General features: G+C 41.6%; 2 protein-coding genes across 2 annotated transcripts in view; one reads left to right on the forward strand and one right to left on the reverse strand.

The window, feature by feature from the left end:
- The window catches only part of dmgdh (dimethylglycine dehydrogenase), a 44983-nt gene that overhangs the window by 20346 nt on the left and 9637 nt on the right, over nucleotides 1-15000 (reverse strand). The gene's annotated exons all lie outside the window — the stretch shown is intronic.
- Nucleotides 5337-13156, forward strand: bhmt (betaine-homocysteine methyltransferase). Its single transcript, XM_056445716.1, has 8 exons — nucleotides 5337-5446; nucleotides 5856-5988; nucleotides 7135-7247; nucleotides 7325-7516; nucleotides 10348-10495; nucleotides 10813-10995; nucleotides 11249-11477; nucleotides 12706-13156. The coding sequence occupies exons 1-8, from the start codon at nucleotides 5423-5425 to the stop codon at nucleotides 12884-12886; spliced, it is 1203 nt and encodes a 400-aa protein (XP_056301691.1). The 5' UTR covers nucleotides 5337-5422; the 3' UTR covers nucleotides 12887-13156.

Consider the following 15000-nt stretch of genomic DNA (forward strand, 5'->3'; position numbering starts at 1 on the left):
TGCATTCATTTACAATCCCTTTCAGGTGCCTTTATTGTTTTATTCTCTCTTGTTATAATACTTTAAATGTAATTATTATTAACTAAATCAAATTAAATCATTAATAATATCTCCCTCATTGTAAATAGTCATCTCAGCATGGTTTGTACTATATTTTTGTTTGTTTTATGTACATTGTAATTGTTTTGTTGTTATTTAAATAAAATAAATGCAATTTTAAAAAGTATAAACAACAATAAATCATATTTTCTTGTAAATATTGCTAATATCCAAGTCTATCATATTATTTAATATTTTGTCTGAGCTTCAGATTATTCCCATAATGCTAAAGTCTGTCTGATGTGCCTGATATATGGACATTTCATTAATATTAGAATTAATAAAACAAAATATTAATCAAATAAAATAATAATAACATTAAAATCAATACAATTAGAATAAAACATATTAATAAAATGCTTATCTGCATATTTAGAGTGCATAAGATAAAGAAATTAGTACACAGCGTTTAATATAAGAACAGTTTGAGTATTTACTATAGTATAAATAAAGAAAATGAACCAAAAGCTGAATTAGCTCAAACTGATTTCATATATTTCTCAGTTCAGATCATCTCCACAGTGCTACAGTCTGTTATATTAATAGAGATCATTCATAGTTGTTTCATTTCTCACCGCGGGTCGGTGGCGAAGCTCCGGGCGCGCTCTCGCGGGGCTCTCCTCCTCCAGGGCCGCCTCACAGACGCCTTCAAGCCGCTCAGCGTTCGCCACATTTCGCGTTTCGTTTCTCCGACTGAACTTTCCTGAGTTTGCTCGAGCTCAGCGCTGAGTTTACTAACAAACGCTCGCGCCGAGACACGCACGAGCAGCGCGCGCACGACACGAACCAAGCACGCGCCGAGTTCATAAGTGCGCGTTCGTGTGGATTAAGATTTATAAACAGGAGAAACGCTGAATACAAACACACACACACACACACACACACACACACACGTTAGGGGACACACACACATTTTTGCAAACATTTACACTTACAAACAAAATTTTACAAACACTTAGACACACACACACACATACACACACTGACTCAAACACAATACAGACACACACACACACACACACACTGACTCAAACACAAAACACAATACACAAATACAGACACACACACACACACTGACTCAAACACAATACACAAATACAGACACACACACACACTGACTCAAACACAATACACAAATACAGACACACACACAAATTTACAAACTCACACAAATATACTTTTACAAATGTGCACACACACACACACTTATAAAAACACTCAGGCACAAACAAACTCAAAAACACACATGCGCACACACACACACTCACACATACAATCACATACACAACACCTAAACACACACACACACATACTCAAAAACACACACAAACCCTCATAAACACACACACAGACACTATTACAAACTCGTGCACGCACACACACAAACACATGCACACATACACTTTTGCAAACATGCACTCATAAACACTCATGCACAAACACTCAAAAACACACACGTGTGTGAACACACACACACACACACACACACTCCCTCAGTCACTCACATACATAACACCAAAACACACACATAGAAACACTCACAAACATTTGTATGCACATGCACGCACGCACACACACACACACACATACATACACACACACACACACACACACACACACAAAAACACTTAAAAACACACACAAACCCTCATAAACACACACACACACACACACACACACACACACACATACTCAAAAACCCTTAAAAACACACACAAACCCTCATAAACACACACACTCACACACACTTTTACAAACTCACACACACACACATACACATATAAAAAAAACACAGAACCACAATGAAAAACATAGTCACGAAAACACACACACACACACAAACACTCAAAAACACACATGCGCGCACACACACATATACACACATTCACTCACATACACACACACAAACACTAAAACACTAAAAAAATACACATCCACACACCAACTCACATCCACAATCCCCAAACACACACACAATAGACACGTACACACTCGTAAACACACATACACAAAAACACACACAACCATTCATAAACCCTTTTACAAACGTACAAACTGTGTGTTTATTTTTCACTTATATGATGAATAAACACACAGCCACAATAAAAAAACACACAAGCACAAACAAACACACTCAAAAAACACATGCATACACACACTCACATACACAACACCTAAACACACACACACACTCCTGAACATTTACATCTTTTCAAATACTTTCTGCTCTTTACTACTGTAATGTGTGTGTGTGTGTGTGTGTGTGTGTGTGTGTGTGTGTGTGTGTGTGTGTGTGTGTGTGTGTGTGTGTGCTCAGCATCTGCTAAATCTGCAATAATGAAGACCTGCAATAATATATCTTTCATAAACAGTCCGAGTGAACAAGCAATCTGCTGGACAAACAAAGATTGCAGCAACCCTGTGTGTGTGTGTGTGTGTGTGTGTGTGTGTGTGTGACTCTCTCTGTTTGTGTACATGTGTGTGTGTGTGTATGTGTGAGGAATGTTTGAGCTCAGTAAATATGTCAAGGCAAGCAGGATCACATGATCAAAGTCTCTGCATCACAAACAGCAGATAATCTGATCAACATGATCAATGATCAATAACACGTCTGCAAACACACACACACACACACACGTTAAACTGCTGTATCTGTCGCAAGAACATGACTCACGCTTGAGTTACGCTGCTGTGTGTTTGTGTTATGTGCTATTTATTTCTGTATTAGAGGCGTATTATAATATTCATTTTCTTTTCAGCTGAGTCTCTTTATTCATCAGCGGTCACCACAGCGGAATGAACCGCCAACTATTCCAGCAACTATTCCACTGCAACCCAGTACTGGGAAACACCCATACACACTCATTCACACACACACACACTCATACACTACGGCCAGTTTAGTTGATCAGTTCCCCTATAGCGCATGTGTTACTGTGGGGGAAACCGGAGCACCCGGAGGAAACCCACACCAACACGGGGAGAACATGCAAACTCCACACAGGAACACCAACTGACCCAGCCGAGACTCAAACCAGAGACCTTCTTGCTGTGAGGCCACAGTGATAACCACAGAGTCACCGTGCCACCCTATGTTCTTACGTGCTGTTAGACGTTGTATTAACGTTAGGGTTAACATTTTATTAAACATAATTAACGTTTTTAGTTATAATAAATCATTTTCAGAACATTTATATTCTCATGTTACATTAGCGTTCGTTCATTCATTCATTCATTTATTTATTCTGCTTCCCAGCAGGCACAGGGCGTCAACATGACGTCAGATTGACGATGTACTGCAGTGTCGTGGGATGTTGCGTTCTGTTTGTAAATGAAAATCGAGTTGACGTCAGAACCTAATGTCAGGCTGACGTCCATGTTGAACGTCTGACAAACGTTGCGTTTTGGTTACTTTCCAACGCAACCTAAAAACAACCAAATATCAACGTCTAATGAAGGTACAGGTTGATGTTGTGTGGACGTTACCAATATGACGTCTATCAGATGTTGTATTTTGGTTGCTATACCTGATGAATAAATGCCAGTATCTGACGTCAGTATGACGCTGGGTTAAGATGTTAGCTTGACGTTGGATTTTAGTCCGTTCACAACTCAACCTTAAAATCAACCAAATATCAACCTCATTCACGTTATTATTGAACATCAAAATAACGTCCTTCAATGCTTGCGACTTAAATCTAACCTGATATTAACTATGATGTTGTGTGTCTGCTGGGTTTTATCAGAGGTCACCACAGCGGAATGAACCACCAACTATTCCAGCATATGTTTTACTCAGCGGATGCCCTTCCAGCTGCAACCCAGTGCTGGAAAACTACATTAATGTTCTTAGAACATCATATTAAATGTGATTAGAACATTTACGACGTATAAGAACACATTTCTGTCAATGTTAAAAGAATGTTGCAAAAATGTTATTTTGATAACATTACATGCTAACATTTGCACAACTTTTAAACAACGTAAACTAGCAAGTTTTAAGATCAAAACTCATCTTTTTAAGTCTGCATTTTTAGTTTCCTGATTATTCTAATGTGTTTATATTTTATTTTTTGTGTATTCTTGTATTTTACTGCATGTTTGATTTCTCTGTTGTGGCACTTTGGCTTTTAGAAAAGCGCATTATAAATAAAATCTATTATTATTATTATTTTGGAATATTCTGAGAACATTCCCTGTCATCATTACTGTCTATTTTTACTGTGCAGATCAAACTAAAGTGATTTTATATCCACAGTTACATGTGTTTAATGTGTCAAATAACTTAATAAAACTGCAGCACGGTGGCTCAGTGGTTAGCACTGTGGCCTCACAGCAAGAAGGTCTCTGGTTTGAGTCCCGGCTGGGTCAGTTGGTGTTTCTGTGTGGAGTTTGCATGTTCTCCCCGTGTTGGTGTGGGTTTCCTCCGGGTGCTCCAGTTTCCCCCACAGTCCAAACACATGCGCTATAGGGGAACTGATCAACTACACTGGCTGTAGTGTATGAGTGTGTGTGAATGAGTGTGTATGGGTGTTGTGGCTGGAAGGGCATCCGCTGTGTGAAACATATGCTGGAATAGTTGGTGGTCCATTCCACTGTGGCGACCCCTGATGAATAAAGGGACTAAGCCGAAGGAAATAATAAAAATAAAAGAATAAATTAAGTGCTCCACTCAGCATAACAGATATATTTGTGTCCAAAAAACAACAGATATTAATACGGACATATGTGAAATGATGAAAATATTCTTGTTGTCAAATATCAAATCTAATGTGTTGAAGAGTAGTGCTGAATCTCACACCTATATTAGTGTTCTGGTCAAACTGGGATCCTTCTACTGTCTTTAATGCGTCAGAAGAGGATTTCAGCTGTAAATATACGAGTTCTGCACACAGAAACAGTATTAAACAGTGTTACACGCTGATATCTGAGTGTGTGTGCTCAGTGAATGAGGAGGAACATTGAGAACAGGCTTTCTTTTCTTTTTATGGCTCAGAAATAGCTAAAGTGAAGAGGATGAAGGATTTAAAGCGGTACACACTGGAGCTGTTTCTGCTGCTGTCAGCGATCAGACGCGTTATTGAACGTCTCCATGATGCTATTGATGATCCCGGTTCAGAAGATAAACATTAACCAGTTACACACTGAACTAGTAAAGGTTAGAAGGGGCGATCACTTACACAGAAGCACACACACACACACACACACACACACACACACACCCCTCCAGCTGTGCTTTAAAAGCGCGTCTCCAGCGGCTCTCCACGCACTCTCTCTCGGCTCTCCTCAAACTCTCCATCTGCTGTTCCTGAATCAGATCAACATGGCACCAGTCGGATCCAAACGGGTGAGTTTCAGCTACACACACTTAATCCACACACACAATCATTACACATTTGTAATATATATATATATATATAAGCGCGTTATTTTCGCGTTAACGAAGAGACGCGCTCGACGCACGAGATCCGGCAGGAGTTTAGTTCAGTCCAGCTATTAATAAACAGCTCATTTGTGTACACACACACACACACACACACACACACACACACACACACACTCACACACACTAGCACATACATTAAAAGTGTGTTAAATGTGTGTCAGAGTGAATAAAGACTGAAGATAAGAAAGGCGCACACGGTTCCAATAGCGTTCGTTCGCGTCCCCGCAGCTGTAAAAGTGTGTGTTCTGGTGTTTTTTGGCCTCATATGGCGTGTGTGCGTGTGTGTGTGTGTATGTATGTGTGTGCTCAGGGTGTTTTAGAGCGCCTGGACGCGGGTGAGGTGGTGATTGGAGACGGAGGGTTCGTGTTCGCTCTGGAGAAGCGCGGGTATGTGAAGGCCGGACCCTGGACACCAGAGGCCGCTGCGGAGCACCCGGAGGCCGGTCAGACACACTGCACTGACACACATACACACACCCATACTGACATACTAACACACATACTAACAGACACACACTGATAGACTGACTGACAGACACACACATGTATACACAGACTAACAGACAGACGCACACAAACACGCACACACATACAAAATGAAATATATAGTCACGTATAATAGCAGTATATACAGAACAATTTGTAACAGTTGGTGTGTATAATCTGAATATATATATATATATATATATATATATATATATATAAACACACTATACAGTTTGTGTAATGTTATGTATGTCTATATTCTGAGCCATAATCGTTCATTAATTCTTTACTTACATGCAAAGCTGACAGAACGACATGCGATTGACCAATCAGAAGTGATTACACCACTGCCTGGAATAATCGATCCTGAATGGTCAGTTGTGACATTCCAAGGTCTCTTATTCCCAGATAAGCAGTACTGAATAACACATACTCATCTAGGAGCTGAGAATGACCGTCAGTGAATACCTTCATCCATACACACACACACACACACACACACACACTCATATCTGTCTGAATGCTGTGCTTTTTCACTGTTTGGTGCCATCTAGTGTCTGAATTATGCGCAGGTTAGTGTATACTCCATCATCAGCTGTTTTCATTCTGTCAGCTTTGTGTTTAATTAAAGAATTAATAAACTATTACAGCTCAGAGCAATGTTTAGTGTCTAATATTTACATCTCGTGGCCAGGAGCAGTGTAATAATCAGAATAAAGCACATCCAGAGGGTTGTTTTCTCAGAATAAAGCCTTCGGTCTCCACCTGAAGACTTATTTTGCGATAACAACCTGCTGGATCTACTATATCCTCAACATGTGAAGTATATACAGACAAAATGAAACGTTTAGAGTGTGTAATCAGGATATATGAATAGAGAAAGGCTGGTCTGCATGTACAATAGCAGAATATGCAGACAAAAATGTAAAGTTTGGTGTGTGTAATTGTCATATATACTTAGCAGTAGTGTTGTGTGTTCTATAGTCTAAACCTCATTATTATACATTACTACTATAGTATCTTCAGATGTTCAGCATGCCCTGGACTCTTCTTACCATCTCATGTTAGTGTGTGTGTGTGTGTGTGTGTGTTTGTGCGTATAGTGCGGCAGCTGCACAGAGAGTTCCTGCGCGCCGGCTCAAATGTCATGCAGACGTTCACTTTCTACGCCAGTGACGACAAGCTGGAAAACAGAGGCAACAAACTGAGCTTCACTGTGAGTCTGACACACACGCACAGACACACTCACACACACTCACATTCTGACCATGGTGCACTCGTCTTTGATTGCAGGGTCAGCAGATCAACGAGGCGGCCTGTGATCTGGCCAGAGAAGTGGCCAATGAGGGCGATGCGCTTGTGGCAGGCGGAGTCTCGCAGACACCTTCATACCTGAGCTGCAAGAGTGAGGAGGAGGTGAAGAAGACCTTCAAGAAACAGCTGGACGTCTTCATCAAGAAGAATGTAGACCTGCTGATCGCTGAGGTGACAACACGCGCACACACACACACAAAGAACCACACACATACACAAAAACACATGCACACACACACACACACACACACACACAAACAGTAGTGAATTTGGTGATTTATAGCAATGTGTCCTGATGCTCCAGTATAGTGATGTGTCCTGATAATGCTCCAGTATAGTGATGTGTCCTGATAATGCTCCAGTATAGTGATGTGTCCTGATGCTCCAGTATAGTGATGTGTCCTGATAATGCTCCAGTATAGTGATGTGTCCTGATGCTCCAGTATAGTGATGTGTCCTGATAATCCTCCAGTATAGTGATGTGTCCTGATAATGCTTCAGTATAGTGATGTGTCCTGATAATCCTCCAGTATAGTGATGTGTCCTGATAATGCTCCAGTATAGTGATGTGTCCTGATAATCCTCCAGTATAGCGATGTGTCCTGATGCTCCAGTATAGTGATGTGTCCTGATAATCCTCCAGTATAGTGATGTGTCCTGATAATGCTCCAGTATAGTGATAATCCTGATAATCCTGATAATCCTCCAGTATAGTGATGTGTCCTGATAATGCTCCAGTATAGTGATGTGTCCTGATGCTCCAGTATAGTGATGTGTCCTGATGATGCTCCAGTATAGTGATGTGTCCTGATAATGCTCCAGTATAGTGATGTGTCCTGATAATGCTCCAGTATAGTGATGTGTCCTGATAATGCTCCAGTATAGTGATGTGTCCTGATAATGCTCCAGTATAGTGATGTGTCCTGATAATGCTCCAGTATAGTGATGTGTCCTGATAATGCTCCAGTATAGTGATGTGTCCTGATAATGCTCCAGTATAGTGATGTGTCCTGATAATGCTCCAGTATAGTGATGTGTCCTGATGATGCTCCAGTATAGTGATGTGTCCTGATAATGCTCCAGTATAGTGATGTGTCCTGATAATGCTCCAGTATAGTGATGTGTCCTGATGATGCTCCAGTATAGTGATGTGTCCTGATGATGCTCCAGTATAGTGATGTGTCCTGATGATGCTCCAGTATAGTGATGTGTCCTGATAATGCTCCAGTATAGTGATGTGTCCTGATGAAGCTCCAGTATAGTGATGTGTCCTGATAATCCTCCAGTATAGTGATGTGTCCTGATAATGCTCCAGTATAGTGATGTGTCCTGATAATGCTCCAGCATAGTGATGTGTCCTGATAATGCTCCAGTATAGTGATGTGTCCTGATAATGCTCCAGTATAGTGATGTGTCCTGATGCTCCAGTATAGTGATGTGTCCTGATGCTCCAGTATAGTGATGTGTCCTGATAATGCTCCAGTATAGTGATGTGTCCTGATAATGCTCCAGTATAGTGATGTGTCCTGATGAAGCTCCAGTATAGTGATGTGTCCTGATAATCCTCCAGTATAGTGATGTGTCCTGATAATGCTCCAGTATAGTGATGTGTCCTGATAATGCTCCAGCATAGTGATGTGTCCTGATAATGCTCCAGTATAGTGATGTGTCCTGATAATGCTCCAGTATAGTGATGTGTCCTGATGCTCCAGTATAGTGATGTGTCCTGATAATGCTCCAGTATAGTGATGTGTCCTGATAATGCTCCAGTATAGTGATGTGTCCTGATGATGCTCCAGTATAGTGATGTGTCCTGATAATGCTCCAGTATAGTGATGTGTCCTGATAATGCTCCAGTATAGTGATGTGTCCTGATGATGCTCCAGTATAGTGATGTGTCCTGATAATCCTCCAGTATAGTGATGTGTCCTGATGCTCCAGTATAGTGATGTGTCCTGATAATGCTCCAGTATAGTGATGTGTCCTGATAATGCTCCAGTATAGTGATGTGTCCTGATAATCCTCCAGTATAGTGATGTGTCCTGATGCTCCAGTATAGTGATGTGTCCTGATAATCCTCCAGTATAGTGATGTGTCCTGATGCTCCAGTATAGTGATGTGTCCTGATGCTCCAGTATAGTGATGTGTCCTGATGCTCCAGTATAGTGATGTGTCCTGATAATCCTCCAGTATAGTGATGTGTCCTGATGCTCCAGTATAGTGATGTGTCCTGATAATCCTCCAGTATAGTGATGTGTCCTGATAATCCTCCAGTATAGTGATGTGTCCTGATAATCCTCCAGTATAGTGATGTGTCCTGATAATCCTCCAGTATAGTGATGTGTCCTGATGCTCCAGTATAGTGATGTGTCCTGATAATCCTCCAGTATAGTGATGTGTCCTGATAATCCTCCAGTATAGTGATGTGTCCTGATGCTCCAGTATAGTGATGTGTCCTGATAATCCTCCAGTATAGTGATGTGTCCTGATAATGCTCCAGTATAGTGATGTGTCCTGATAATCCTCCAGTATAGTGATGTGTCCTGATAATCCTCCAGTATAGTGATGTGTCCTGATAATCCTCCAGTATAGTGATGTGTCCTGATAATGCTCCAGTATAGTGATGTGTCCTGATAATCCTCCAGTATAGTGATGTGTCCTGATAATGCTCCAGTATAGTGATGTGTCCTGATAATCCTCCAGTATAGTGATGTGTCCTGATAATCCTCCAGTATAGTGATGTGTCCTGATAATCCTCCAGTATAGTGATGTGTCCTGATGCTCCAGTATAGTGATGTGTCCTGATAATGCTCCAGTATAGTGATGTGTCCTGATAATGCTCCAGTATAGTGATGTGTCCTGATAATCCTCCAGTATAGTGATGTGTCCTGATAATCCTCCAGTATAGTGATGTGTCCTGATAATCCTCCAGTATAGTGATGTGTCCAATAAGTGCCTAGACAGTATTAATGTAATGAATTATGATTATTTTGGTTTTGCAGTACTTTGAGCATGTGGAGGAGGCTGAATGGGCCGTCCAGGTTCTGAAGGCCACAGGAAAGCCTGTAGCAGCGACTCTGTGTATTGGACCTGATGGAGACATGCATGGAGTTACACCTGGAGAGTGTGCCGTCAGACTGGTGAAAGCAGGTGGGTCTCTTTCTCTCTCTCACACACACACACACACACACACACACACACACACACACACACACACACACACACACACACACACACACACACACACACACACACAAGCTTTAACACAAAAAATACAGTGAGGATTGAGAGAAATTCAAACTGTAAAGATCTGAGATGTTTACAGGACTGATAAGATTATTCACTGCTGAGGAACAGGGAGTGTAAAGGCTCTGGAAATAAACGTTCCTCCAGCACTTATTGATCAGATTTGATATGCCAATGTTTCTGAAATATGTTGATTCTGAAATTTCTGCTTGTGTGTTCAGGAGCTGATATCGTGGGTGTGAACTGTCACTTTGACCCCCTGACCTGTGTGAAGACTGTGGTGATGATGAAGGCTGCAGTGGAGAAAGCGGGTCTGAAAGCGCATTATATGACGCAGCCGCTGGCATACCACACACCCGACTGCAGCTGCCAGGGCTTCATCGACCTGCCCGAGTTCCCATTCGGTACACACACATATATACAAAATATATATCGATATCGAACCCCCCCCCCTCACACTTCACGCAATGCACACTATACACTCATATAAACACTCATGCATACACACACAATACACACACACTCGCATACAGAATACCCAAACACACACACACTAACACACACACACTTACACACACATGCTGATCCTCTTGCATGATGTATCTGACGCTGATGTTGATGTTGTTGTTTGTTGGTCATTGTGTTGTTGTTGTCCAGCTCTGGAGCCGCGCATCCTGACGCGCTGGGAGATGCAGCAGTACGCCAGAGAGGCCTATAAAGCTGGAATCCGCTACATCGGTGGCTGTTGTGGGTTCGAGCCGTACCACATCCGCGCTATAGCTGAAGAGCTGTCGGCTGAGAGAGGATTCCTGCCTGAAGCCTCACACAAACACGGCCTGTGGGGCAGCGGCCTGGAGATGCACACCAAACCCTGGGTCAGGGCCAGGTGAGAAACCATAGACAACAATACAGTAAATACTAGATCATGTGTGTGTGTGTGTGTGTGTTAATGTATAGCATGCATTTTTATGTGTGTATGCGTGTGTGTAAAAGTGTTGGTGTATAGTGTTTGTTTCTGATGTGTGTGTGTATACATAAGTGTTTATTCAGTGTGTTTCTGATGTGTGTGTAAGTGTTTATATATATATAATGTGTGTTTCTGATGTGTGTGCTGGTGGAGTGGATCAATAATGGTTAGATCTGGGTACTGTGCAGGCCATGGGAGATGTTCAAGTTCATTGTCATGTTCATCAGACCGCTCTGTCTCTAGTCCTGCTGTGTGTATCGCTGCATTATCATCCTGATACACACCACCACCTTCAGGATACAATGATTGACCCATTGGGTCACATGGTCATTCAGGATGGTTGGGTAGTTCTTCGCAGTGACCCATCGCCCATCTATCACCAGTATTGGGCCTCGGGAACATCATGATATTAAGCCCAAACCATCAGTGACCCCCCCATGCTTCACTCTGGGCATCAGCAGTCTGGGTGGGACGCTTCTTTGGGGCTTCTCCACACCGTAACTCTCCTGGATGTGGGAAACACAGTGAAGGTGGACTCATCAGAGAACAGTACATGTTCCACATCGTCCACAGCTCCAGATCTTCACCGCTGCTCCACTGAAACCGGCGTTTGGCATCAGCAGGAGTGAGCAGAGGTTTGGGTCATGTATATTGACCCAGTGGAGCTCCAGAGCAACAGTTCTGCTGGACACAGGAGAGTGGAGCTGCACATGTCATCCTGCAGTGAGTGGATCAGCTGTGCTCTGATGTGTTCTGGGTAAATCTGGGTTATCAGCCGGACGACCCTCTCAGAGAGCTTCCTCTGGCCTCCACAGCTCCTCCTGCTGGATGTGCTTCTCCTTCTTCTTGGTGGTCTGCTGACATTACTCTGGACACCGCGGCTCTTGACCATCACACACACTTGCTGTCGGTCACAGATGCTGATGAACCCTTCACACTCTGTTCTACTGCTGGAGTGAAGATCAACTCCAACCTCTGTGTATGTGTGTGTGTGTGTGTGTGTATTTATGTATAGTGTGTTTCTGATGTTGTGTGTGTGTGTGTGTGTGTGTGTGTGTGTGTATTTATGTATAGTGTGTTTCTGATGTGTGTGTGTGTTTATGTATAGAATGTTAATCAGATATATATGTGTGTGTGTGTTGTGCAGGGCTCGCCGTGACTACTGGGAGAAGCTGAAGCCAGCGTCTGGTCGTCCTCTCTGCTCCTCCATGTCCACTCCAGACGGTTGGGGGGTCACCAGGGGTGACGCGGCCCTCATGCAGCAGAAAGAGGCCACCACGGCGGAGCAGCTGCGGCCACTGTTCCAGCAAGCGGATGCTAAACACTGAGACAAACACACACACACCTGAGGCCACTGCTCCAGCAGACAGACGCCAAACACTGAGGAGACCAGAGAGTTTACATGATCAACACCTCTGTTTACTGCAGCCGCACACACACACACAGAGCTCTGGAGAAACACACACACTCACACACACCTGCCGCCGGTGTTCTCCATGTGCCTGATGTGGTGTTGAAGCGGCACAGCTGCATTCCAGATGTTCACAGCACTCCAGTGTTTACATTCTGATGATCAATAAAACCATCATCATCATCAATATCTGTCGATCAGTGTCTGTTGTTCATCAATCAGCAGCGAGTGTGTGAAGTATTGTCTTCGTTTACGTAAAGAAGAATTGAGGATGGGTCTTTGAGTTATTCGAGAGTAGTGTGTATCTGAAGTGCTGATCAAGCGGTCAAGCAGAGTGACTGTTAGGAGTCAGGTGTGTATTATTAACCAATAATTCAATTAGTCAAATATTCCACTTATACTTCTTATAGTATGGATTATTTTAGAATAATTCAACAGACCGGAGTCAATTAATCTGCTTTAATGACTGACAGTGTGCATTATTGTGTGCTTTACAATCTAATATTTCAACAAACCACAGTCAATTATTCTGCTTATATTAATTATACTGTTCAATCATCTCTAATAATTCAACACTCTGGAGTCAATTAATCCACTTACACTATTAATACTTTATTCTTTACTAATAATTAGTCAATTTATCTGCTTATACTATTTACATGTGTATTATTGTATAATAATTCAAGAGGCAGGAGTCAATTATTCCCCTTATAGTACTTAAAGGGTGCATTATTCTCTAATAAATTCAACAGAATCAATGTATTTGCTTACACTACTTAGAGTCTACATTGTTTTCTAGTAATTTAACAAGCCAGACTCAATTATTCTACTTATATTAATTATATACTATGCATTATTTCCCAATAATTCAAAAACTTGAGTCAATTATTCCACTTATAGTACTTACATGTGCATTATTCTGTGTATTATTGTCTAATAATTCAACAAACCAGAGTCAGTTAGTTCACCTAAACTGCTTAGTGTGTATTATTGTCTAATAATTCAACACACTTGAGTCAATTAACCTGCTTATACTACTTATAGTCTGCATTATTTTCTAATACAACAACAAACCTGAGTCAGTTATTCCACTTGTACTATTAATACTGTATGATTTACTAATAATTCAAGAGGTGTTAATTATTCAGCGTATACTACTTAAACTGTACATTATTTTCTAATAATTAGACACACAGGAGACAATTATTTGACTTGTAGTGATTACTGTGTGTATTAGTTTCTAATAATTCAACAAACCAGACTCAATTAATCTGCCCACACTACATTTACTGTGTGTTATTTTCTAATAATTCAACAAACTGGAGTCAATTAATCTGCTTATACTGCTTAAACTGTGTGTTATATTCTAATATACAACAGATCCGAGTCAATTATTCCACTGATACTAACCTAACTGTGTTATACTCTATTATTTCAACAGGCCAGAGTCAATTATTAGAGTGATAATGAGCTGACAATGTTCTGTTCACTGCAGATCAGACACACACACACCGCTCCGGACCCACAGACAGGGTTTAGTCTGAGCCAGGATTAAGTCATGGCTCAACTACAGGACATTTAAGAAACTTTCAGAAATAAACCATTGCTGGAGTCTATGATGAGACAAAAACAGCTCAGAAAATGAAGTGAATGAGACAGAGGAACCACGTCTCTTATGACGCATATATCATATTTCTGTGGGACACCCTTTACTTGATTCTTTTTTGCTTTACTTGATAAGATGTCCGTGTGTGTGTGTGTGTGTGTGTGTGTATGTAACAGAGGTCAGCTAATAAGAGCTGTGCAAGTAAACCTCACTCCTCTGACCTCTAAAGATGCTCTAGCGACAGAAGCTAGAGGCCATTATCTTTAGCTTCCTTGCTAAAGCAACTGACTCCCTTGCGGAGAGTCGCTGGTTCAATCCCAGCTCAGAGCGGAGCAGAGTGGCGTAGGACCGGCGGGGTTACATTTACAGTATTGAGTGCACTGAAAACTGTCAAAACACACTAATAACTGTTAAATGACCTGTTT

This window comes from Danio aesculapii, chromosome 21 (genome assembly GCF_903798145.1).
Source record: "Danio aesculapii chromosome 21, fDanAes4.1, whole genome shotgun sequence".
NCBI classification, from domain to species: Eukaryota; Metazoa; Chordata; class Actinopteri; order Cypriniformes; family Danionidae; genus Danio; species Danio aesculapii.